The sequence below is a fragment of the Strix aluco genome, chromosome 7, assembly GCF_031877795.1.
Source record: "Strix aluco isolate bStrAlu1 chromosome 7, bStrAlu1.hap1, whole genome shotgun sequence".
Lineage (NCBI taxonomy): Eukaryota > Metazoa > Chordata > Aves > Strigiformes > Strigidae > Strix > Strix aluco.
The window spans coordinates 23,933,005-23,960,322 of NC_133937.1; the positions used below are offsets into that span (position 1 = coordinate 23,933,005).

At 38.2% G+C, this 27,318-nt stretch overlaps 2 protein-coding genes and 1 long non-coding RNA gene across 12 annotated transcripts in view; 1 reads left to right on the forward strand and 2 right to left on the reverse strand.

The window, feature by feature from the left end:
• The window catches only part of MARCHF5 (membrane associated ring-CH-type finger 5), a 32,458-nt gene extending 26,662 nt beyond the window's left edge, over nt 1–5,796 (reverse strand). Inside the window, exon 1 of one of the 2 annotated variants that reach the window (XM_074830977.1) lies at nt 5,428–5,796. In XM_074830977.1, coding sequence (XP_074687078.1) covers nt 5,428–5,471 — 44 coding nt within the window. In that variant the 5' untranslated portion in view covers nt 5,472–5,796. The remainder of the gene's footprint in view (nt 1–5,427) is intronic. The other variant, XM_074830975.1, reaches the window with a different exon arrangement.
• Nucleotides 5,680–27,318, forward strand: part of CPEB3 (cytoplasmic polyadenylation element binding protein 3) — a 99,442-nt gene continuing 77,803 nt past the window's right edge. For 4 of the 9 annotated variants that reach the window (XM_074830963.1, XM_074830966.1, XM_074830972.1 and 1 more), the window contains exons 1-2: nt 6,303–6,609; nt 14,361–15,268. In XM_074830963.1, coding sequence (XP_074687064.1) covers nt 6,582–6,609; nt 14,361–15,268 — 936 coding nt within the window. In that variant the 5' untranslated portion in view covers nt 6,303–6,581. Of the gene's footprint in view, nt 5,763–5,885; nt 5,894–6,302; nt 8,242–11,764; nt 11,843–14,021; nt 14,132–14,360; nt 15,269–27,318 lie in introns of those variants that run through there. The other 5 variants (XM_074830970.1, XM_074830971.1, XM_074830969.1 and 2 more) reach the window with 5 other exon arrangements.
• LOC141925979 (uncharacterized) lies at nt 11,497–13,906 on the reverse strand. The gene is made up of 3 exons (XR_012624007.1): nt 13,834–13,906; nt 11,963–12,129; nt 11,497–11,781 (listed from the first exon to the last, which is right to left on the reverse strand). It is a non-coding gene; the product is annotated as an uncharacterized LOC141925979 (long non-coding RNA).

Here is a 27,318-nt window from a genome sequence, read left to right on the forward strand (position 1 = left end):
TCTTAAAGGAAAATAAAATTGCCATGGAATCAGATGACAGTTCAGAAAACTGAAATGGAAACCCCATGAATTTGCTATTTTGCAACTTTTGAGCCTCAATTGCTAGCATTTTTCTGACAAATCAGTGCTCTGGCAAAGGAAATTTAGTAGCAACAGTATTCCTCTCTTGATAGTGCAAGTAATTTAAGCCAACTACAGTTCTGCATTTTATCTTTTAACTGCTTTTAAAGTCTACTTGCAACTTCCACTCTATTGTCCACTTTAAATAAGGAATGGCAAGGGTAGAGAGCAAAACAGTCATATGACATTGCTCTAGTTTCTATCAAGGAGGGTTGCATATCAACCACAGCTGAATCAACTACTACCCATTCAGAAAATAAAGCATGCTAATTCAAAAGTTCAACTATGCTAAAATTACCAGTACACTGACACTGATTCTTCAGCACTTACCTGCACAAGCCTTTAACAGACTATCACATTTTAGCTAACATCTTTAAATACTGAAAAAACAGAAGACAAAAGTGACCATGTTCTGGCCAGCTGGCAAATATATGGGAAAGAGGAAGCAGGAGTTTACATAGTATGAGTACCAAAAATCACTACCACAGAACATGCTTTAAAAAAAAATCCTGTAAAAGAAAAACCCAGCTTTCTGAAGCCCTGGTATCACCAATTGCAAGAGCAATCCACACATAATCCAACTGAAGTCAAGAAAATAAAGCTTAAAAATATGACTACATTTTAGTATTAGAGCTCACATTAAGGTAAATATAGGCAATGACATAGCTAGGAAAAAGCTGGCGTGTGTCTAAGCATTTGGTTTTTTGAAGACAGCAGATTGACCAGATTATCGTTGCAAACAAATAAACCAGAGACCATCTGATGATACATTTATCATAAAAATAACAATATTTTAAAATTTGACCACACTGAAGATTTTTTTAATCACTCAAATATTTATGTTGTCTAGGTTTTCTATCAACACGGGCTTGCCACTGACTTTGTTATGGCAAGTACATGTTTAGTAATAGTTTTTCAAATCTTGTCACTTCAGAAAGCAACTGCTCAACCAACACAGTAAAAAGACTGCATAGCAAGATAACTATTTATTAGTTTTGTTTCCTCATATGTATTCTAACAGCAATTCCGGCAAGACCTGGTCAAGTGTTCTGTAAGAAGGCTAAGTAGTACAGAATCACAGCCAGCTCATGTCCTGACAATAACATACAAGCTATTACAGAAAGCTATAAAGTAGCAAACTGACAAGATGTAGCTTCAGACATAACTTAAAAACAAACTGAATTTACACATTAATTCTGCTTAAAAACATAACTATAAAAAATAAGTCAAATTGTATTTGACAAGCAAATGACACAGAAAAAATACTAAGCATTTAAAGGATGAAGTTTTTAATCAAATAGAGTATCAAAATCTCCCAGAAAGTTCAACATCTTATCTTCAAACTTACCCAGTCATTTGACAGTGTTTGAAAAATGAGTTAAGAGGCCATAATACCTGTTATGACAGATGCTACACAGGGCAGCTATAAGAAACAATTACAAGTGTTCAGTTGGAAGAACTGTTGTCAAAACAGTGCTGAGACAGAATATTTATAGAACCCAAGTGAATAGGAAACATGAAAAAAGACCACAAAAGGTTTTTTGGGCATTTTCAAAATTACATTTGAAAAATGCAATAACTGACTTAGTTCATGACCTTGGCATACTAAGCACAAGAATTTCACGGAAAGGTTCAACACCCTAATACCACTCAGAATACAGTATTTCTGGGTATTTCCTTGAAAAAAATGCTTTTACATTAAAAAAACATACAGCATATCAGATGTCCTCTGCCTGTTAAAATTTGACAAATGCATTAGGATTGACTTTCAAGTAAGTTTGCCCTGTGCACTCCATAGAGTAATAGCTATAATTTCCATGACATTTTCATGTAATCTGGCAATTTTATTTAATTAAATCTCGAAAAATGTTTTTACATTAACAGAAAAAAAAAAATCACTGCATATGATTTCTTTTTTTTAATAGAAATTCCTATCATTCTGTAATTTATGCATTAAAACAATGTGAATAAGGGGATAAAAATAATAAAACCTCACCATTTAGACAGACCACTAACCACTGCCTTCAAGTGCACACATTAGCCCAGCAATATGGCCCTTTACCATAGATTGAAAAGAATTCTGCAGGCACAAAAGGATGGTATTTTAAGACTATTATCTAGGCCTGTTATTTAAACATGAGCTAGAAGAAAAAAAACAAAAATGACAAGAGGGATGGAAATCCCAAATTCGAGGCCAGAAAGCACATGATAATCAGCTGGATTTTCTTAAATGCTGCAGACAAGAGAACAAGAGAACTCCAGAATGTAGTGTCACTTCATGGTCATGTCTACTTCTCATGCTTCTTGTATTTTTGCTGTAGCCAATCCTTCAGACAAGTATAAAATTCTTAGCTAGAAATTTCAAGTAACAAATTCCTTACACCTTAACAGCTATCTACCCTCTTTATTACAAATGCATGGTTTGCTTCCAGACTGAAATTATATAGGGAAAATATATGAGGATGGAGCACAAAATACATAAAAGAAAGATGAATCGCCAGAACAATGTTGAGATGCTATCAAGACACTCCTTACACTTGAGAAATCCAAACTGCTTTATTAAGGAAAAAACCCAAGTCATACACATGTACAATCTAAGAGTCAAAAGAAGCCGCAAACTGTTCTCTCTCACAAACACATAAATAAAGAACTTGCTATAAGAGCTCTGATCTTTACAAAGCAGTGCATACATTCAGATGCTGCAGCAATACCTTACTCCTGATACAACAGTGTATCACCACTCTCAGTGTGACCACCTAGGGATTGGAAACAAAAGAAAGCCCTATTTTTCCCCTCAACTATTAGAATCAAATTAAAATCTTATTCACTGAAAAGCTGTTTTCTGCATCCTTCATTACAAAATCCAAATTCGATTTCAAAGTATGTGCTTTGTGTTAAGTTATAACGCATTAACAGTTACTCTTAAACTTATGCACGCTTTTTGCTCTTACCCCAGGAAACACCTGTCTGCCATTAGAAATAAAGGTAACAGGATAGAAGAGGCATTTCAACCACTCAGAATTCCTACAGATGATTCATCCATGGGTTATGTCCCCTAAGGTGAAATATAGAAGATTTATCTTGATCTACATACAACACGAAAACAGTTATGTATGACCTTCACTAATACCAGATGAATGAAAATTAGTTTCTTCCAATGTAACCCCTCTCCATAAATGAAGTATGTAACTAAAAAATTATTTACACTGCATTTTGAGGTCTTGGTTACTCCAAAATTCTTCTATTGGTATTGTACTACACTCTGAATTAAATTCAGATCCTAAATACTTGACTCCTTCTTACCACTCCATTCACACTACTGTTTCTCAAGTTTCCTATACCAAGCCCAATGAATTCTTATATGAAAGCCACAGTCTCTCTTCATACCTCCTCTTACGCTACCTAGGTACTTAAAACTTTTTCCCCCACTACGCTTGTTATTAAGGAAGCGAGGGACACTTTCCAACTGTTTTAGATGATACCAACTCAGCTACTCCAAGTTTACTGGAAAAAGTATTTGAAGAAGGCCAGAGATACAAATTACAATTTCACAAAGCTGAAAGGAGACAAGAATATTAAATGTACATCACAAACTACATATCCATTACCCATAACTACTGAAGAACAGTAAACTGGTTTGGCCACCAGTTAACTAATTTTCTTTTTTTTAAATTAACTGTTTAATTTAACAGTTGTTCACAACACATTTTAAACACCACCTTACAGCCATTTCCCAAAAGGGTGAACTAGGACTTCATGGTATAATATTAACAGCCACAGACAGTAGGGAATCCACTCAGAACATCACGGTTTCCTAGAACTTCAAACTAAAATATTATATATCACTGGACTACAAACTTCAAGATGAAGATGAGACTTTTTTTAGTTTCAGGGGAGTTGATTCTGCAGCACTCTCACTGACCTTCTCTTTTTCTCCCCGCCTCCTACATAACAGTTCTATCATCCTCTTCCCAATTATTTTTGTCTTCCTTAACTCTTCCCTTTTATTCCTTACATTCACAAACCAAATACTTTCCTGATAGTATTTCTGAAAATCTACCTCCTTCCCTTTACTTCTTGGAAATGCACTTTGGGTTCCTGGCTGTTAGCCTCCTTCACAGGCATTGTTCTAAATTATAACCTAAGTCATTGTCATTTCTAAAACACAAACAACTTTCCCTCCCTCCCCAACTCACTTACATCCTCTTTCTACATCAAATTGAAACTTCTCATCCTTGTCTTGCAGGCTGCACAAGTTCTGTCCCTGCCTCACATAGTCTGTACCTTTATCACTTGCCTGATGACAGCCTGTATTTCACTAAATCCTCTTTCCTTAGAGGTGACCTGGAAAGGAGAAAAACACCAGGGTGGTGGAGTTTTTTTTTTTGCTTTCTTATAATGAAAGCTTGACAAGCTCATCAATAAAAGCCTGACTGCTTTTGGGTCCCCACCTTTTGAGACACCAGGCTATCACAACTCCTGCAATAACAGGCTATCAATGTGTTTTTGCTGTTTATAGGGGCAAGTCTTAAGGGTTTCCTGGATGACTCAAAAATTATAGATAAGGAATCTTAAGCCCTCAGTGGAACAGGGTGAAAGTGCTACATATTCAAAGCATAAAGAGAAGACAAGTGTAATAAGAATAATTTAACAGCCTGTGAGCATCTTTCCTCCCCTACATTTAAGTCAAACTACTTTCTAGGTCATGCTTTCTAACAGCATTCCAAAAAAGCAATTAGAGGCTTTCTTCAAAGATCATAAAACCAGCAACAAGACACACAAAGGCAGTTAAGCTTTGGTCTTCTTTTGGTGCCATATTTTAGGTGCATGTTAATGATTTCCATACCTACAGTATCTCCTAGTCCCACAGAAGCCGGACAGCCTTCTGCAGGCCTGCACCGCTCTCCCCAGAGGCCCTTTCAGCCCAGACACACCTCCTCCTGCCCAAAGGCTGCCGGAGCGATCCTTCCACGCCCCACGCACAGCCGCAAATACCGCGCTAGTGCCCGCGGGACCTTGCGCTGATTTACGGCAGAGCTTGCACGACTTCGCCCGGACCACCAAAGTTTCCAGAAGCCAAAAAGCGAAACCGGACCCGCGCCACCAGCCCAGGCCTTGCCTCGCCGCCACCACGCCTCGGCCCCCCGCCAGCAACGGCTACAGGGACCCCGCGCCGGAGGGGCCCGTCCCAACTCCCCCCGCGACCCGCCGGACCGAAACGCGCCACGAGCAGCACGGACCCGCCGGCGCCGCAGAGGACTCGCACGCCCACCCCGAGGGTTCCCTCCCGCCGGGCCCTCCCCGTACCTGTCCATGCTCTGCGGCAAGGCCAGGCCTGTCTGCTCGGACATGGCTCCCAGGAGGCGGGGGGAGGCCTAGCCGAGGGCCGGAGCGAGGCCTGACAAAGGCGGCCCTGGCGCCGACGAAGCCGCGCGTCACGCTTGTGGCGGCGGAGGAAGGGAGGCGAGAGGAAAGGCCGCGAAACCCCCCTCCCGCGAGGCGGCCGGGGCAGCTCCTCCTTTAGCAGGCGGGGACGGCGCAGAGGACCGGCGGCCGAGGCGGGACAGAGCCGCCCGCAGAAGCTGCGCGGCCCAAGCCCCCGCGCTGCCGCGGCGAGAGACAGTGGGCGACGCCTGTGTGAGGTCAGTGCCGAGCGCAGCCGCGACACCCGTCACCACCGCCCACTCCCGCACCGCGCCTGCGCCACGCACCGGGCGGCAACCCCGCGGCGCGCTGGGAAGCGTAGTCCCGCCGCCGCACCGGGAGTTTAAAGGTCCGGCGGGGCGCGCCCCCGTCCTTTCCCCCTCCCTATGCCGCTTCTCGCCACCGTCGCGTAGTCGCTGCCCGGCACCGCGCGCGGGGCAGGTAGGGGGACGCGGTGGCGGGGGGAGGCGGCGCTGGCGCACGGCGGTGGGCGGGGAAGGTCAGCGCCCGGGCCGGCCCCGCGCCCTCCGTTAATGGCCACCCCCCGCCCCCCCGACGCTGCCCTCTGCCGCCGCCCAGGGTCCCCTGAGGGGCTGCAGGGGTGCGGGAGTGGGCAGGGCCCGCACGCCGCCGCCCGCCTCCTCGCGCCCCGAGCGTTGCCCTCCGCGGCGGGAGAGGGGAGCGGCGCAGCCCCACTCCCGCCGCCGGCCGTTCCTCCGCACAGGCGGAGGGAGGGAGGGAGGGAGAGGCTGGGCCGCCTCCTCTGCCTTCTCCCCGCACACGCCGGGTGTGGGGACCCCTTCGGGGAAAGAGCACCCTCCTGCGCACCCCCGCCATTCCCTCGCCTGCCGAACAGGTGCAGGCGGCCTCCGCCCCCCGCTCGGCCAGCCGGGCTCCCCGGGACCTGCCCTGGGGGTGGAGAGGCCCGAGAGAAGACGGGACCTTGCCAGGCGCTTTCCTCGGCTTACGCTGCCGAGGAGGGCGGTGGCTGGCACGGCGGAAGGGAAATTTAATCCGTTTCTGTGGGCTTGTTGGCAATGACAAGGACAAGCACCCGGCGTCCTTGTAAGTGGCCCTTCATGCTCGTTGGAGGCCTGGTGGCCACGGGCTTCTGTGCTCAAGTGGGATGAGGCGTGGGACGGCTGGCGGTAATGACAACGCTCTCATTTCAGTCTGTAGGCGTGCTCCCCAGTGGGAAAAAATCCTTCTAAAGTGCTTTTAAAATTTGTTACATGTTCTGAAGTCAATACAGACCATCACAGTCTGTATAAAGGGAAATTTAGAAGCTGAAAATCCTTTATAGAACAAACAGGTGGATAGCACCTGGAGAGGAGTTGCCTTCCCATTAATCTCCACCATGGGTGTCTGTCTCCCACTCTTCTCAGTCCAAGTGGATGTGTATTTGCATGCATGTAAAGGTTCTGCATAATGTCATGTTCCCCAAGCAAAGGACAAGGTCCTACTTTTCAGAGGTAGTTGTGACATTCCAGATTTTTGGGAAGGTTGGTTAGTAACGATCAACTTTGATTTTTCTTTTTCAGGTTATATATAAATATATATGGATGTATATTTTCAAGAAATAGCTCTTGTAATAAGTTTTGTTATATGTAACTAGTCCCTGATACGTTGTGTAAATTCCAGATTTGTTATACTGCAGTTGCTGTACAAGGTAGTAATTTACAGGGCCAACACCACAATTGTACAGCTGCATCAACCTACATCTGTTCTTGGTTGAGACAAGTAGCATTTGCATGGTGGATATACATGGCTGTAGAGATCAGGTAGAATAGGGAGAAGACTTCAGTGAATATAGTGGATTCTTTGACCATTATGCCTTAGGGAAAAATCAGTCTCCTTTTTAGAGTCTTTGTTAAGATAAAAGTGTTGTAAAAATGTGTGTAATATATCTGGACTTGGACTTGTTAAGCTGTATTATATGTATAGAGTAGGGAGGGTGGTGTTTATTTTCTAATTGCTACGGATATCATAAGCAGGAATGCTAAAGTAGTTACAGTGATGTAAACGTTCTTTACAGGAAATATGTATAGAAGCAGGTAGGAAGAAGGCATCATGCTGACAACCTGTCCCAGAAATTTTATTTTGTACTTATTCTTGGGACAGTAAAACTTGGTTTTGCTTGCACTGCTGAGAAGTCTTGGATGTACACTGGCCTGAGTAAACCATATGGGCATGACATCCTGGAAGAGAACCTAATACACACTGTCCTAATTACAGCTGTTTATGAAACATAGGAGCAGTATTAGATATCAGAATTTCTGTTTCTTCGTCTTGGTCTGCAATGAGTGCATTGTCTATTGGTCAGAGCACTGATCAGCTAAACTAGCCAAATGCTTAGGTTTTACATATTTATTCTCAAATGTTACAAATGCAAATAGGGAAGCTGGTTTTATTCCTACGATTATGTGATTTGTGCAATATCTGTATTTTTGCTTTGGAGTGGAAAGGATATGCTAGTTGCCTGTCATTTAGGATAAAGCTATGGGGTCATGATGAGTAATAATGGCTGTGAACAATACTTACCTGAAGAAATGTGACCAGAACCCAGGATCACTTGGCTACCATTTGAGGCTGAAGAACAGTCTGTGACAAAGGCACCTGCTTTGTTCTACCACTGGCACAGGGAGGGATGACAAGACTGGACAAAACTTGAATATCAGGTCAAATAGTGAACACTTGGTAGGTTTGGATATCTTTTTCTTCTTTTTCTTTTCTTTTCCAGACACAAAATACAAAACCACAATAGGATACATAAAAATATAAGACAAGGGGTAATGGTTTTAAACTCAAAGAGTGTAGATTTAGATTGGACATAAGGAAGAAATCTTTTATGATGAGGGTGGAACAGGTTACCCAGAGAGGTGGTAGACACCCTATCCTGGAAGCATTTAAGGCCAGGTCGGAGGGAGCTCTGAGCAACCTGATCTAGTTGAAGATGTCCCTGCTCATTGTGGGAGGGGTTGGACTAGATGACCTTTAAAGGTCTCTTCCAACCCAAACCATTCTATGATTCTGTAATGGCAAACCTGATAACATCCCATAAATAGCTTAAAGATCCTGAAATCTAAAAATGGATTTGTGCCATTTTGTTGTTCATGAGTTTGTTGGACAGCTTGGGGTATGCGTTCTCCATTTGTCTGCTGTTCTCAGAATCAAAGTGTGATCCTAAAATACATATATAATCAACTGTTTCTAAATTTGAGAAAAACCTCCTTATTCCCTGACAGAGCAAGAGTTGTCATTCCATCCTCATCTCTTCCCCTTAACAAGACCGGATATGCAGCTGCTCTATTCAAATGCTTGCTTTATTCTCCCCAACAATCTCCTCCTTCAATTCACTCTCCCTCATCCCCTTTTTCTCTTCATTTTCTTTCCACTTTTTATTCTTTATGCTTCCTTCTTTGCATTGGCAATTTCCACTATAAATCTCAGGTTGCCTTTTGCAATTTTTTAACTTTTTAAACTATTGCTTCCCATGTCATGCCTTAATAGATTCTTCTTTGTTCCTTCCTTCTGTCTCCATGATGTTCATTGCACTGTCTCACTCTGTCCTTCCTTACTTTCACCTGGTAGTAGCTGCATTTGAGCTCAAAAAGAACTCTCCTGGGAACAGACTGCATTCGCCAATGTAAAGTGAACTCCCTTTCACCAATGCAAAGTGAAGGAAAATGATTGCTACTAATTCAGATTCGACTGAGTTCAGCCTCACTGATACTAACTGGAGATGGAAGCCATTTTGAATTAAATAAAACTGTGCATTTGAAGGCAAGTACAGAACTTAATGAAAATCACCAAACCAAATGTAAGCTATTTAGGGCTTAAAGTTGAGCCCTAAATTTGGCTATCAGACTTATGTGAAAAGATCAACTTTTAAAATACATGATAAACTTACACAAATTTAAGCTTAATAAAGAAATTGACAAGCAATTACTGTAAGAATAATATGGAGGTATATTAAATATTTATCTGACCATTTCAGCCAGGCCTGAAAAAGAGGCCGAATAATGAAGGAGCAATACCTTAATACAGTTCCTCTGATCAGACAACATTAAGACTGTTGGAATTATTCACTGTGTTCAACAAAGCTAAGTAACCTGGCAGTATGAAAGCATTCTGTTTTGGCAAAACTGCATTTTAACTGCTGTGATAGCAATATGTAAAATTAAATTCCAAGATCAGTTAGGCATTGTTTATCTACTTGATTCCATCTTTAAAAAGACAAGGAACCCTTGACTAAGCTACAATGAAACAAATCTAAACTGAGAGAAATGATTCTACAATAAAACTGTTTTTTTTCAGTAATGTAATACTTCATTTTAACCTTCAAGCTAGTTGGAATATTCACTTTCTGGCAAGAAGACTAGCATGGTTTGATAGTCATAGTAGGCTTAAATTGCTTCGTAATGAATTTCATAAAATAAAAATACACTCAATACAATGTTAATTGAGTTAGCTAGGCTTACTTGGACCTTTCTTACATTTGTTTCTTTGGAACTGGTCCAGGTCAAGTCATTCAGATACCAGATTAAATTAAGTGCTTGTGTTCTGATACAGCTGTTGTTATTACCCTTTAACTTCCAGTTACGAAAGAGCTGGCTAGTAGAAACAAAAAATGTTTTTCTTCTAGTGGCTAGTTGATCAAAACCTGTCTTTACACCCTGATTTTCTTTGTTTCTGGAGAGCTTCTCCATTTGTGAATATCGTAATGAGAACTCTCCTTATCTTAATAATTGATCTACAAAGTGAAGCTGTCTCCTGGGAAGAACTGACAGCAAGGGTGTGGTCCCTTCCACATGAATCCTCAAATCATCTGAAAAGCAATAACCCAGAAGTAAATAGGGACATAAAGGAGGGGTATAGAACGCCTAGAGCCAGCCCTGTACTAGCTGAGATATTTCAACAAATGAGGTATTTTCAACTGCTTTAAGAAAGCAGTTTTTCTGCCCTTAATGATTCAGAGTAGCACAAACAGGTTCAAGCAAGTGTTGAGAAACTCTTAATTACAGCATTGATTTAAGGCAGGCAGACCATACAGTCCAACATAAACAAACTGTAGAAAGCAAAGACATGTGTTTTAACAACCCATTTTCAACTGCGCTAATTTATCTTTCTCAGCTTTAGTCATCTCTCTTTCACCCATAAAGCTATGCATATTTCATCCTTTGAAAAATTAGCCTGCAATCTTATTAAACAGATATTTTCACACTTCTGATTTCAACTATATAATTTCCATACAAGTGTTAGTATTTGTTCCTGAATAATTAGTATTATGAATAAATAGCCAGAATAATTCATGGACCAGTGCAAGACAGAACACAAGTGCCGGTAAACAAAATTCTGAAAACTTTACCTGACCCACATTAATTATCAAAATATTAATATCTTACAAGAGGAACGCATGTTAGGCTGTGTATTGATGTGGAGGTTGGAGATATGTGGACAGTGGGTAGTGGAAGGGAGGTAGTTGAAATGAGGAACCACAGTGTACAGAGTAGATGAAACGTTAAATAGTAAAATTTGCACCTTCCCTTTTTTTCTGAGTAGCTTATTTGGAATTTTCAGTGTAGTAAAAATAACTCAGTAATGAAAAGGTGGTAACCTAGAAATTGGAAACTATTCAAATAGTACAACTTTTTGCCTATGTGCTGATTTTCATTTGTTTTAAATTTTCATACTTGACCTATTTGTGTTTGAGTTTCAGAATATCTTTAGAAATTATATTATGACAGGTTATTATTTAATATTTTCTTCAGCTAAGCAACATGACACAATCTCCTTTGTAATAGCTGTATATTTTATAGCTGGTATGAGTTTATAACTAATTTTTTATACTAGAGGTTTGGAGTTTGGAAGGAAGTTTGGAAATACTGGAACTATTTCTTTGTTTAGTGATTGTTGTTCTGAATAGGTAGCTATTTGTTCTGGGTTTATAAATCAAAGTGTTAAAAGCTTTTATTTAGTTACTTTCAGCTCAATCTGACAGATATTTATTTTCTCAGCTCTGATGATTCAGATTGCAGCAATTTTCCCTGGAAAGAGGGAGTGTGCACATATGTTTTTTTCCTTTTGAGCCCTCTTCCTTTCAGAATAGGGAGCAGTGAAATGCCATCTATAGATAAGACTTCAAACCCCATGATTCCTTGGGAGAGCATGCACTGAAAGCTTCCAGTTGTCAAAGTGCTCTTGCCAGAGTGGTCGACTACTTGTCATATACCAAACCTGAAAGAAGAAAATAAATATACTGTCATTTTGTTGATCTTTAAATACAGAAAATACAAAGGTAACTGTTCCTTAAAAATTTCTGTGTTGACTGTGTGGGTTACTGCATGCAAAGGGAGCTAGTATTGCTATGGGGATATAGATTTCCTGTACTGGATTGTAAATTTGTGCAAATACTTACACCAGCAAATAATCAGGAGGTACTGCATATTAGTCCAACATTAGACATTGGCTGGCCTGTCTTTCAAAGTAGTTTATTATCCAGTGTTTTTCCATTCAGACTGGCTTCATTCATTAAAGGTAGGTCTTGACCTTGACAAGAGGGTTGAATTGTGTAGTGATTTTTACCTTTAAGAAGCAATATGAAAATAAATGTGGATTACAGTCCTTAGGATAAAGTTCAAAACCAGCTAGCTAAGTCAAGGTACATATTTGAAGCAACTGCTGTGCTAGCCACTATAGATAACCCGGTGACTAACTGATTTAAATATACTTTATTGACGACAGAATTTTAACATTTCAGCTGCTATGTTTTTCTCTCTAAATATATTTTTATACTGATAGTTCAGAACCAGAGGAGGGATAAATATCATCTTTTTCTCTCTTTGATGTGGAATCATCAGTAATTTTATGTAGCCTTAGGAGTAATAGTGATTTTGATAGAAATGAAGCTAATGGAAAGCTACACAAAGCTTGGTATGTTATGGCTTACTGCAGTGTTGCTTTAAACTGCCTCACAAGGTTTTCTGCACCCCCACCAGCAGCAGCAGAGCTGCCTATTACAGATGCATAGTTTACTCCTTTCTTCTTAGGAACTTGCTGTAATGTTGTGTTACTGCAGAGTCTGTTGTGAACCCTTGCTGTTCGGTTCACATATTGAACAGGTAAATAATAGGGAGCATGAGCAGTAACTTAATTGATAGCAGAAACTTGTCCTGACATTCATTTTAACTAAAAAGTGTGTGTATGGCTCAGAAGAGATTTAAAAGAAACAAAAAAAGAAACAATGTTAAAGATACACATGGACCATCTGAAAGCTGCTGATGTCAGAAAGGAGGGGGTCATTAATTCCCCTCTTTGCCACCTTTCTTAAATAGTTAATTGGCTGTACTTTACTTTGTTACATTAAAACAAACAATCCTAAAAAGTGCAATCTTAGCAATGTGCATGTCATATGATTAACTCAATAGAAATGCAATTAGGTATTCAGCGATAACCATCTTTAACATAGTTACTCAATTAAAGTAAGTGATTTTCGGCTCATTTAAAATACTTTTGAGATTTAGACTGATCTCCTCAATTGACTAAAATTCTGCAAAATGTGGAGGTTCCTGTTCTAGTTTCATACAATTGCTGTTCATTGATGTCTGTATGTGCATTAGTACTATTGTGTTTCAAAATGATAATCAAAATATATAATCTGTTCTATTTTGTATGAAGCACCTTTTCTAGCAGATGACTCAACCATTCTACATACATTTACTTTTTAAACTTATGTATTGATTTAGCAAATAATTTGCATCACTAGTCTTTGTCTTGTGCATATAAAGATGGCTTTAAAATGTGGCATGTCTATATTTTAAGTATTTCAATTTGCCCCATTTTTATTTTTCATTGTGAAAGCATCAGAAACATCATAGTCTAATAATACCTCCCAGATCTGCTCATTTTGACTGATTTTTTCCAATGAACAAATTACTGATGATTCCATCTATATAGCAAGTAGAAATACCTTTAAGCAAAGGACTGTTTTGGTGTAAAATGGCATTTTACACGGGAAGATCGTAAGGTCACTGGAGACAAATATAACGCCCATCGCTGGCTTTGTACACGAAGTGTCTCCTCACCCACCCCCCCCCCAACCCCCCTCCCCCGTCATTGCGATCGCTTCCCATGCCGTAAGCAAGCAGCGAGCTGTGCGGCAGAAAACGGCCAGAAAACGATCGTGCAGCTAAGAACCGCTCCCGTATCGGTGCGAGATTTCGTGTCTGCTTTCTCTCTGATACATTTAAATAATTGAAAGCTTGTTTGTTAATTAAGTAAAATCGGTACCCGGCTCCTTTAAAGGTCCTCTAATAGAAAAGGGGGTGGAGAAGAGTGAAGACTGGTGTCTTTTTAACCTTGCTGAAGGACGCAGCAGTATTTATTGACGTATGCAAATAACCAGGGGGAGGAGGTGGAGGAGGAGGAGGGTGCTTGGAAAAACAGGAACCAGAATCAGTTTCTCATTGCAGGGTGAGAGCTCTGAGTTCCGGTGTAAGAGAAAAGAGACGTGGCGAAATTGCTGTATATCTCTGCCCTATAAGCACATCTCTCATTTAGACTGAAGGGAAACAAGGCATCAAAAAGGGTGAAGCATCTTAAAAAATATTTTAAAGGCAATCTAGCACTATCAAAGGTTACATATTCCTAAATGGGGGAGGGGGGAAGATTACGGGTTTGCCTTGCAATTTGCTGTAGCATAGCACTAGCGATAGGACGAGATTTTTGGCCGGCAAATGATTAAAACAGCCTGGTTTGTGGTATGAATGACAATGTTAATAATCTGTCTTTGTGGTTTTTTTCCCCTACTGTTTCAGCTGCGCAAACCATGCAGGATGATTTACTGATGGACAAAAGCAAAGCCCAGCCCCAGCAGCAGCGGCAGCAGCAGCAGCAGCAAGATCCAAACTCAGCAGAAGCCCCCTCTACACCCATCTCGTCGGAGACACCCAAACCAGAAGACAGCAGTTCAGTGACTAGTATCGGCACATCGGCTCCTTCCCAAAATAGCAAGGAGAAGATGCAGATGGAGTCCCCCATTTTGCCTGGCTTGAGCTTTCACCAGCCTCAACAAGAACCTGCAGCCGGCACCTCCTTGTCTCCCTCCTTCGGCAGCACCTGGTCTACAGGGACCACAAACACGGTGGATGATAGCTTTTTCCAAGGGATTACTCCAGTCAATGGGACAATGCTTTTCCAGAATTTTCCACACCATGTCAACCCTGTGTTTGGTGGCACTTTCTCGCCTCAAATTGGCCTAGCTCAGACTCAACACCACCAACATCAGCAGCAGCAGCAGCAAGCTCAGCAGCAGCAGCAGCGGAGGTCACCTGTAAGCCCTAATCAGGCACCTTTTGCCCAGAGAAATGCTGCTTACAGCCATCAGCCCATCATGACCAGCAAACCGTCTTCCTCCTCTGCCTCTTCCTCTTCCTCCTCCAGCTGGAATAACCATCAAAATGCAGCTTGGAGTACACCTTCCAACCCTTGGGGTGGGCTGCAGGCTGGTAGGGACCCTCGAAGGGCAGTTGGAGTGGGGGTTGGCGTGGGAGTGGGGGTCGGTGTACCCTCCCCCCTCAATCCCATTTCACCCCTTAAAAAACCGTTCTCCAGCAATGTCATTGCCCCTCCGAAGTTCCCACGGGCTGCACCCTTAACCCCCAAATCCTGGATGGAAGACAACGCGTTCAGGACGGACAATGGCAACAATCTGTTGCCTTTTCAGGTAAATGACTACATGCACCTTCTACGTGGTGACAGCTATCACAGAGTTGTGTTTTTGCAGGGGTGTATTTCATGTTACTGTTCTATCTGGGAGGCATCTCCATAACTCATATTTGCATCAAAGAGTTATATGAAAGAAGGGGGGCTGATTGTAGGGAGTGCATACACAAAGATTCTAAATTCTGTTAAGGTTTATAGTCTTATTTTTCTTGTAACTTAAATGTGACAGGATTTTTGGGGGTGGGGGTTGTCAGGTTTTTTTAGCATCTGAAAGGTAGTACCCTGCCTTCATGAAAAACAGGTTTGGCAGACTATGTTCTCTTGGAGGTGTGTGTTATAATTTTTTTTCATATTCTCCTGTATGTGAGAAACAGGAGATGTTAAAATTGCTGGCTTCAATTTTCTAACTGGCGCATTAATTTTAAGCAAAGATGCTTCTTGACCTGTAATCCAGTTAATTATTTTATCACGGTTGAAATAACTAATTGTCCTTATGTTGTGGTGGGATTTAATGGCAAGCCTGTTCGTATAAGTTATACATATGAAAAGCTGCATACATCTGATATGTGCACCCTGCTGTTAGATTCACAGTGGACGTTTTGAATACATCTAGAAGCAGCGTGGGTGTGTATGGAAAGAGTGGCGTATCTGTCCTTTCCAGTAAGGAAATGCCTAATACAATTGATGGGATGTAGAAATGTAGGGAGGTATTGTATAAAATAAACCATTTTATGCTGTTCAAAATATTTGCAGAGAAAAGAGACAATAGGACACGACCTTCAGAGCCATATTGCAATGGAGTCTATTTACTAGCTACATAGCTCTGAAATATTTAAAGCTGCAGTGCCCTTCACTGTTTTTTTTATCTATGACGACAAAGCAGATCAATTGCAGCTGAAACTGGGCCACATAGAAGATTTGCAATTTTAATGCAGAATGAAACCTGTCATGGTGTGAAATCCATTTTAGGTTGAAAAAAGCAGAGCATGCACTTGCAGTTGTATCTATACACGGTGAAGTGAATCTCAAATTTCTTCTAGGATAGCTTTTTTAGTCTCAGACATATAGAAATTTTCTGTTTTGAAATACAGTGAAACCATTCATTTATGCTTTCTCTTTAGGTAATTGCTTTCTCAACAAAGTATGAACTCTCAAACATTTTTAACTTATCAGTATGTTAAGAATAGCATCTAGATTGACAGTATTAGAAACAAAATAAAAAAAAAAAATAATTCAACCAAACACACCCCCCCATTACTTTAAGAGATTGTTGAAGTAAAATATATGCATTCCTGTGCACTTTCCAGTCCCATTCAAAGAGGGCACCTTATAGTCAGCCCTGAAATTTCATTTTGCTGCTTCATTCTGTTTAAAGGGAGAGTTGCTAATTTTTATTGGCTACCCTAAATGAAGGCGGAGTGGCTTCTGGTGAACTGCTGGTCAATGTCTCTGAAGCACTGAAGTCTGGAGAAAGATTATACTTTAGACACAATGTGCCTGGTGAAACTACTACGTTGCACAGAGCACAGCAACAAAAAAGCTAATGAATATAGACTCGTTTCTTAGGAGTGGAAAATGTGTTTCAATTTACAATTATTCTTTTATTTAAATTGTCTACATGTCTACATTACAAATTCTGATAGATTTGAATTAGTAGGGAGAACAACAGTAAATGTGGTTTAGCCAGTGAGATACATCTTTGAAGAATACACAACTATTATTGTGACTGTAAATTGTCACAAATTAAACTAGCAGATATTTAGTCATCACTAGGAAAAAAGGTAGATAAATGTTATTAAAGAAAAGTGACTTTGAATTTAAAGTTAAGGTTTATGAAAAGCTAAGGTATTAGCCAATATGTAGATTTGGAAACTTGTTTCCTTCTCTGTGAGTTTAACCTGGTATTTTCCTGTTCTGCTGAAAGCAAATACTTAGACTACTCTTAGCACCAGCTGGAATAACAGTCTGATTTCAGAGACTCAGAAAACATGGGGTTTTTTTTCCTATAGGCTTTTTTTAATACAAGCTGCTGAATTTTGCATACAAGATTGTAATCTGGGTTAATGTTGATTGCTCCTGTACATAACAAATTGCCAAAGAAGTCTTGAAACCATATTATTGATAAGAGGCAACTGTTTAGTTACATTGTTAAAAATTAAATTCAAATTCATGTACAAGTTCAATATTTGCTGCCTGGGTTCTGGTTGCCTTTTTTATTTCTTCTTCTTTCCCCTGTCCCACCCCCTCCCCCCCCTTTCAGAAATTGGGCAATATGTTGACACAGTTGACACAGTAAATTCTGCTTGTCAGCACTATCAAGTAATTCTGGCAGGTTTATCCATGTACATCTGCCACCCTTCATAACTGAGCATTTTTGATCTGCTTCAGAAATACCTTTCAGTAAACTTGCTAGCAACACGTTAATGCACATTAGCAAGTTCTTTGTGCTAACCCGTTCTTTTATGTTGAGATGATAAGACTTTTTAAAACTTGTGCTTTATATTTAATTCCTTCATAAAATATGAAGCTCAAAAAAGAAAAAGAAAAATATTACTATTTTCACTGATGAGTTAACATCAGTGATACCTATTTTTTAATTCACGTCTTTGCAGTGATCAAAAATTTTATGCAGAAAACCTCTGTAATCAAGGTTTGTGTTCGGAGTCTGTAATATTTGAAGACCACTGATACTCAGCTACTGATATATCTAGTTCTAAGAAAAAATGTTGAATTTGAAAATGTTTCTTTTAAGAACATGTATATAAAGCAATATGCTAGATGTCTTCATCCCTAAATTTGAGTAATACATTAGTGCACTTTGTATGTCAAAACCAACCGGTGTCTGTCCCAAGGAATTGTACTGCAGAACATATCAGAACATTTAATATATGAGTTGGTAGGAATTCTGTTGGCATCTGCCTTGTGATTGGTGTTGAAAGGCAACTAAAAATGCTTTGAAGGAGACTGTTTTCATATACTTACAGAGGAAGATTGATTGCACTGTATAAAAAAATTTGAAGATACAAAGCTGATAGTTGAAAGGGAAAAGAAAAAAGCGATTGGTCTGGAATGAAATGTAATGTAGCAAATAAGAGTTGAAGATAAGATCACAGGGATAGATGTGGAACAGGGCCAGATATGAAATATAGAAATGTGACCAGTTTGTTCTTCTGAATATTCTTTGACTTCTGAGTGGTTCAGGTGAAGGTCCTCTGTTGTGATTGTCATGTGACAAGCAGTAGTAGTGTGCCATTATGCTACGTGATCCTCATTTCTGGCATTTGAGGCTGACATTAACTGATTGTCCCTGGGACCTGGGCAATGGTTCAATTCCTTTTTACAGCAAAGTGGTGGGGCTTGAAGAGAGCTATTGTCATCTCATGCTTCTGAGCTGCTCCCAAAATTCTCTTTTCCTTCATTTCTCCCAGGTAAATTGTGTATTTCTTTTGGCTTTTGGCCATATGAAGATATTGGTACACAGCTTGTGGGGTTAGGAGGATTGATAGTGCCTGAAATAGATGCTTGGAAGCATGGATAAGAAATTCTCTTTACAGCGGAAAAGATAGGGAAGGAATTAAATGTTTGAAGACCAGTATGTTAATTAAGGAAGTCTACCCTGTGGATGTTTAATAATAACAACACTGTAACAATTTTCTAGAAAATGTTCCAAGTTTTGCTGCTTTCTGAGTAATGTTCTTTAGGAAACAATAAAAAATGCACAATTGCAAGTTTTAGATTTAAAAAATGCATAGCAATTTGGTGCTCTGAAAATTCTGGCATACATCAAGTCATTCTTGGCAGCTTTACTGATAAATATTTCTCTAGCAGAAATAAATAAGGTGGTATTTATTGTGGATAGTTTTAACATGCTGTCTTTTGCAGGGAGACCGAGAGGTTTTTTTGGGGAAGGTGTTTTGGTGTTTTTCTTCCTCATTGATTTCAATAGGAATTATTCTGGACCCAGATAAAATTATAAGCTAACTTCTATAGTTCATACATAAACAAAATGCAAATCCAAACATGCAGCGAGTTTGTATACAAATGTACGTATATATGCATAAATATATATTTGTATGAATACATATGCGTTTAGATATAGATACACTAATTAGTAATACATTAGCAGGCACAAGTACTTTGTGTTGTACTAAACACACGGTAGTTGTTTGTTGAGTGAAATGAAGGGCAAGGGAATGGCCACTGTATAATGTTTATAATTCCAGTGTGACTTTTGGTTGATGATTAATAGACAGCTCCTTAAGAAGTTGCTTTCTTTAAACATTTGAAGTTCTTCAGACCTGTGATATTAGCCCATGCTTAGCTTTCTCCAGGCCGATGCAGACTGATACTCAAATTATATGCATACACAGAAATACCTATAAGTATATATGCCTATGAAGTAAACTAATGCAGAGTAATTTTTGCTTCAAGTCCTAGGGAAAAGAATTAACTTCATTTATAATATTTGGGCAAACTTCTTCACAGGCAATGAATTGGCTGTAGCTTACTTGTCATAGTTCTGTTTCTGAACACTACAGTAACCTGAAATGCATGTTAGAGTATCTCATATGTGTGTGTGTATTAAAAATTATGACTGAATTAGAATTAGTTCAAGTATTGGAACACTCATGAGTGTAATGCATACAGTTTTATATATATGAGTAAAGGAATTTTACTGGCTAATACGCTCTGACGACTGTAATTTTTAAGCATTTCTTTAAATCTAGGTTTGGTTGGTTTTTGTTTTTTTTTTCTCAACCAGAAAGAGTTGTATGCAATAAGTCTATTTGAAGAATAATTTTTAAAACACTGTATTTCTTTAGTCTAAATTTGACCTTCTGGGCTCTGGCTTCTGGACAGTTTAGTAGGTAACCATACTTAGTAGCATTACTGGTATCTTGAAAACATTTCTTAGCGTGTAGTCTAATCTTAGTTTTTCTTACATGATGACACACAAGTACTGACAGCCTGCAACTTTATGAACAAAAAAAAAAAGGAGGAAAAAAAAAAAAGACCTAGTTATTATGGAAGTAACTTAGTCTGCTTTTCTTTTCTTTTTTTTTCCTGCTTCATTTCTTATATACTTCTGTTGTTGCTATTAACTAGAACAATAAGTAGCCTGATTCTGAATATTAAAATGTGTGAGAACGCATATCATGGTATCTCAGTAGTCTTCCAGAGTAAGCAATACGCAATGTTCTAGCCTTAGTAGTTGTGAAGTGTTTTACAGTTTTTGTTAGATTTAAAATTTGAGTTCTAAATGTCTGCATTTTCAAATCAGTTAAAATACAGTAACAGTACAGAATAAAAAGCACAACTTTTGTATTTAGAGTATGATGATTTGAACACTAATTTCTTCTTGATTATTGTCTTGATTTTAAGTAACCAACTGAATCATAGATAAGCCCTCTAAGTTAGTGAAAGTAGAGCAAAGGTGTGAGTTCAGTATGCAGTTGATATTCTGAGCAACTCCATATATAGGCAGAACTTCCTTAAAAACATTAAAGGTATTAATATAGAACAATGAATCAATGATTTTGTCCTAAAGATTTGATAAAGGAATTATCTCACTTTCCATTGGGAGGTAAGGTAGAAGGGAAAGTGAAGGGCATGGTAGTTCATTTTGCTCTATTCCTTCTTGGATTGTCTTCCCCACTTTTTTCTTTTTTTTTTTTTTTGCCTAGAGGCTGCTCTTGTGAGTTCAATGTAAGAGGAACAGAAACCTGGAAAAGTAATGTTTTCCTGTTGCAGGTGATTTTCAAGAAGAAAATGCAAGTTTGCTGAGTGGATGATGAACATTTCCATTTTTTAGCAGTTGGTAAAATATCTCTCCTTTCATTAAGGTCACTCATGAGTGATTCCTGACTGAAACATACCAAAGGGAAGCTAAAAGATAACACTGCTTAGTTTAAAGTTATATAGTGATCTTAAACTGTATACATCTGAGTTTTGCTTGGACTGGGTAGACTACTGTGCCTTCAAAAACTTTTAAATTAGGCTGAAGAGAAAAACATCATACCAAAACTATCCAGTGATGACCTTTGAGAGAGGCTCTAAGGCTCTCTGGCCTTTATTTGTTTTTCTTTTTCCTACTGGTCACTTGAGAGAGTGTTACAAGTTTGAAAATACTATTCATAAATAAAAGATGCTTGTCTTAGAAATTTAATCAAAACATTATTCCAAATTGTGGCATAAACTCCCACAGGAAATAAAAGCCTTTACAAATGTCACTGTTTTTCCCAAAATAAGCATGTTGGTTTGATTTTGCTTTTGTCACAGTAAGATGTGATACATTATTTAAGGAAAAGGGTCTGTTCAAGACCTTCAGCATAATAGCAGTTAGCAGGCTTCGGATAGGAAAAGTATCTCTTTTTCTCTTTCTTTTCCCTATTTCCCCTTACTCTATCTTCTCAACTCCCAGAAATCAATATTCAAAGTTTTTCATGTTGGTTGCAATTAACTGCTGAAAATGGAGCACCATATTCTTTAGGCATGAAAGAGGATTGTTTATGCGTATTCCATGTCTTCAGAAAAACCATGTTTTTATTGTCAGAAGATACCAAAAGCTAGGTAAAGAAATTCTGTATGATCTTCAAATGGAAGAACAGTAGATGTAGGTGGAAGTTACTGCCTTTTCTCAGGGATAATGAGACTGTTGTGCCCTACTGGTCCATTGCAAGCCTGGTTAAGTTTAGTTTTGCAAGATGCTGCCTGAAGTAGTTCTTACTGTTTCTCATCTTAACCTACTTGTTTGGTATGGTGGGGTGAAAATAAAATTTCAGAAAGGGCAGGAAACAGTCTTCTAATTCCTATTTATTCAGCATAAGATCAGCTAAATTTCCCTTTGGGCTCTCTGGTGCTACGTGGGCAAATAACTTCCCTTCTATAGGGAAACTTCCTAAATGTCCACATGTATTTAGAGATATTTTTTTTTCTCTCTAGCCAGCAACAGATTAAGTGGAATATGTAGTATGAGAGAGATAAACTATGCATATTTCAAAGCTTTAGGCAAATTTTCCATTCCTAGCAATATTAGCATTTTGTGTATAAATATACACAAAATACATATATATGTACACCTGTAATCTACATCGGTGTATGTATAAGCAGCTCATTTCCTCCAAAAACCAATTGTAATTAATTTTCAGTAACACCTGCTTTAAAACTACGTTGACAAAGTAGGTTTTGCTGTTATTGAGATAATTTGCATCTTTTTCATACTTAAGCTAAACCCATTTTTTCAGCAACTATGCAAGTTCAAATGCAATCATTTTCCATTCTCATTTTCTAACAAGTATGTCAGAGTGTGTTTAGACTTTTCAGTTTTTAGGCTATTGTGACATTTTATACATTCCGTAACTAAATTTAGGGTACCATTACCACGTTTTGTTTCATTATTTCTTCTTTATTTAATTTTCTGTGTTTGGCTTAGTAGAAATTTCTAAGAAGTGCAAAAACATTGCTTTTAAGCAGTTGTTAGAATATTGTACATACTGATAAGCGTCTCAGAAGTTAGACGAATGTACTATTTTTGTATATAGAAACATCTTCATTTGTGTAATCTTTTCATTATTGTAAATTTTAGAATGTTAAAGAGCAAGTTGTAAAATGTTGCAGAAACTTTGCTTGTGTGTCTTCAGGCTTGGTCAACATTTTAGTTTTCATAAGTTTAAATTATATGATTCTGTCTATAATGCTACTTCCCAATAGCATTTGTAAAATGCAGCTAATTGATACCTTCCTTTTCCGCATTTGTCATGGCTTTGTCTCTTTATTGCGTTGTTTTCAAACTCATCCCAGAGATACAACTGTCAATTTTTCTAAGATCTTACAGAAGAGAGGCACTGCTGATCAGGATAGATACTGATCTGCATTGTCACAAGAGTGTTAGGAGAAGGGGTGATCTCCATTCTATGGATATAAATAAGAGGCACAGAGTTTGGGGAAATAATTTTATTCTCAATGTTCAATCTGAGAAGACCAAAAAATTGGTGGGGTTTCTGAAATATTTAGCATACATAGCTCTTTGGAAACAGAACATCCATTGACTCTCTATGTTTGCGGTTTGTGTGAATCTCAAAATAGGCACCAAAAAATGAAGAAAACAAATTGTCACTTGTGAAAAGTTTTAGTTTAATTACATACCAATTATTCAGGAATTAAGAACTTTTTGTCAGGGAAGAGAAAAGAATCATAATACTTTATTTCTTAATTGAGACCCACTTTTCCTTCAGCTGTCTATGTCATTCTCTGTACATCTTCCAAATTCTGCAAGAAACAACATAGAACTTCTATAAACAAACCACATGTTAATTATTCGAAAACATCACTGATGGGCACTGGATGAGATAAGGTTTTGTTGGAAAAATGGCTTTGAAACTTAGACAACTATAGTTTATTCATGCAAAATGATAGAATTTAAATTGCACAGGCAGTCTTACTCCTGCACTTCCTAACTTTTTTTGTGTACGGCTTTGCAAACTTCGCAAGAATTGCAATTTTCTTTTAAATTCCTAGAGCTTAAGTAAAATACTTAAGCAAAACCACAGGTTCTGTTACATGTTAAGATAATGACCTTCACATGATTCATCAGCCAAGTTGGAGTCTTTTGATCAACTCTACAGATTGTTCTTGGTTTAACAAAGTTAATGAAAGTAATGTGTACAGAGCACATACTGTCAATGGGTTTCAGTTTTGGGTGAAGCATGATTTTGTGGGTATGGCCCCCACTTTTTGTTTCAGCCAGCCCTGAACTGTTCAACTCCACTCTTTTCAAACTTCCCTTCTTTTACTACTTTCTGTTCCTGCTTTTTGATCCCCCTTTTTACTGAGGCTTTTCATTTGAGTTGGCCTTCCCTATTCCATTTTCTATGTCAAAGCTTCACATTACAGGAGAAGGCCCAATAAACCCCTGTAGTCATAAGCTGAGTTGTGTTCCCTTACTCTGTGGGAATTACTCCTGTGCAAACTTGATAACTTGAGGGGTTTTAAGTATGTTTAAATAAATTCAGAGAGAATGGAGTTTTCAGAAGTGTTAGCTAGAAGTTCTAAATTTCAGAAATTTAGAAATTTTAACCAAGTGATAACTTAAACTGAACATGCTGAAGTGATTTTCTTTCCCCATTCCCAGCTTCCAGAATGTGTGACTTGGGATGGATTTTCACACAGATTGACAGAAAAACACTTCTGACATAAAATGAGAAAACATTATGTCTTTATCATGGACTTTTTTATATATATAATTTTCTATTATGTCATAATCATAAGCAGATGTTCCAGTGAAATTCATCTTTCCTACATGGAAGAATTATTGTGAAGGTGCTCAACTTAAAAAGATTCACCCTAAAAAGTTATTTTGGGCAACACTGTTAGCAACTTAAAGCTGAACTTTTAATGAGAAGTGTCAGGCAATTTCAGAAAGTGATGCTATCTATAATGTGTTTTGTTTCTGAATTAATCTCTTATATATATAAGAATGGCTCTTCAAAATAAAGAAAATCACCCACTGAAGCTTTCTTAGTTTTGTTTTCAGAGTGGTAAAGGCATTTTTTGCGAGTAAGGTTATTTCCTAAAGGAAGTCTTTGGAATTATGGCTTCTTATGAAAGTTGCTAAAAATAAAACATAACAAAACATTTTAAAACACTTGAATGGTAAAATACTCTTTTGGATTGAATTAAAATTCATAATTCCTCATTGGAAGTTGCTGCTTCATTCTGCTTGAGGCAATGGAAATATTATAGGCTCTTGCTGTTGTTTGTTAGTTATCAGCAAGGGGGGAAAAAATGAAAGGAAGGAGTTGCCGTATTTTCTTCAATGATTATGTAATTCCTACCTGATAAGAATTAAAAAGGCCAACCCAGTAATTTTGACTTGATTTTGAAGGATAAAGTTTAAATTGTCGCGATACCATCAGTACTGCTACATTATCACTACTGTCTAGTTTATTTTTGCTGTATGTGTAGATGAACTAAATTTAGGGACAGGAACTTGAACCACCAAACTGATTATATTTTTCTTCATTTTTTTGTTATTTTTCAAATTTAGTTAATTTTCAACTAGTTTTTAGTGGTTATGCTTAGTGTTTTATATGGTCATAATGAAAAAAAAGCAATTTTTGTGTATTTATGTGTATGTTCTAAATTCTCACTGCAATGGGGAGGGGGGGTGTGTTGAAGTGTGAGTTGCAGGGTTTTCACTTTTTACAAAGTCTTTCTTAACATCCTAAAAGGTCTCCTGGATGTTTCTTCAATCTTAAACTTACTATGTGTATTTCTTCCATTAACATCAGATTTCTTCTGCCTCTATCCTTATTAAAAAAACAAATAAATAAAAAAATTAAAACCAAGTTGACAGTTTTTTATTTCCAGTTTTTACTTTGCTGCTAAAATCAGTATTCATCATGATTTACTAAAACTTTCTTACTGGCATCTAACTGTGAAATGCCATTTAATTTTAGTTACATGTCATACAGTGTATGTAATGAACAATTCTTACCCTGAAAGCATTTAGACTGTTGAAATGAAAAAAGGCATGGAATGGATAAATAGTTCTGGAGCTTGTGCCGAGTATCATTGGACCATCTTCTCAGCTCAGCTATGCTGAGTGTTATCCTTTAAACATATATATATTTTTACTTTCGTCCAGGATTGTGTTCTTTTATGGAATTTTAGATTTTTTTTTTAATGTCCTATTTGTACAATTGCCTTTTCTGATGATATTTAAAATAATATTTAAAAAAAAATTATGTTTAGTTTGGCTTACAAAGTTGCTCTATTAAACTAGTATATCTATGAACAGTGCATTGCAAGATGCTCTATTAAATGTTAGATCATCTCAATTTTTCAAGTCTGCTTTCCACTGACATGACCATGATCATCCAGTCATTCTTTTTCTCTTTTCTATTTCTCTCTAATTTTCAAATTTTTCTATTTCTTTCCTATTAACCTAAAAAAAAATATTAAAAAAATCAATCTTTCCAAACTATCCAATTAAGTATTAAAAAGGCAGCCTTAAGTTGAAAAAAATTGGCTGGAAAATTTAACCCTTATTTATAAGAAAGTACTTGTGATTTAGTTCAAGTAATGCGTTTTTCTCACGTTCAGTAATATATTTTTTAAATCTCATATGCAGGTATGACAAGCTCTTCTTGAATTTCTCTGAGCAAATCTTGTTTGTATATTACTGGTAGTGCATTGATTGAGGTCCAAGAGAGCTTGTATCTGCTTAGTTTATCAGGCAGACACCTAGCGCTGTAAAAGACAGAAATCTAAACTTTGTAAAGTTTATTATGTGTTAAGCAGATGGAAATAAGGTAGGGAACTAGCAGCATCTGATAGACAATCATGAAATGTTATATGACCTTACAGGAGTCACCAGATCATACTTTAGAAATCTTAAATCTAATACATTAGACTCCCATGTTCCCTGTGGTCTCACAAGGAAGTGTTTTCCAGACTACTACTCAGAGCTTTTTTAGGTAGATCCTTTAATGTGGTATTTTACTTTATGAAGGAGATTTGTTAAAAGCATTAATGAATTAACATGTAGGTAGCTAGTGTTACTACCATTTACTACATGACCTTTTACAGTAACTGTATGTTTGTAAAGGGTTAATAAATTATTAATGTATTATCTGATTGTTAGAGTCCAGCATGTTACAGGTGGCTTATAACCAAATCTAATACCATCTATTGATGTGCTTAGTAACCATAAGGTGTATAATAACCAAGTCTGTCAAATGTTTGTAACGTACTTTGTGGTTTTGAAATTTTCTTTAAACTACTTGTAAAGATAGCTTTTAGTTTTAAATTATGATTCCCATAACAGTCTGACCTAATATTTTGTCATTAAATAATTCTTTTGCCCGTGTTTTCTTTCTTTCTGCGACATTTTAAAAAAGAAATTGAAAATGGTGAAACCTCTCACAGTAACTGAAAGGGTTTTTCTTAAAACTCGCAAAGCCCTAAGTAGCAGCTAACTGTGCAGTAGGAAGACTAAGGCAGAACAAGAGGGTGAAGGAAGCAAAAGTCAGGGATAAGAAAAAATAGGAT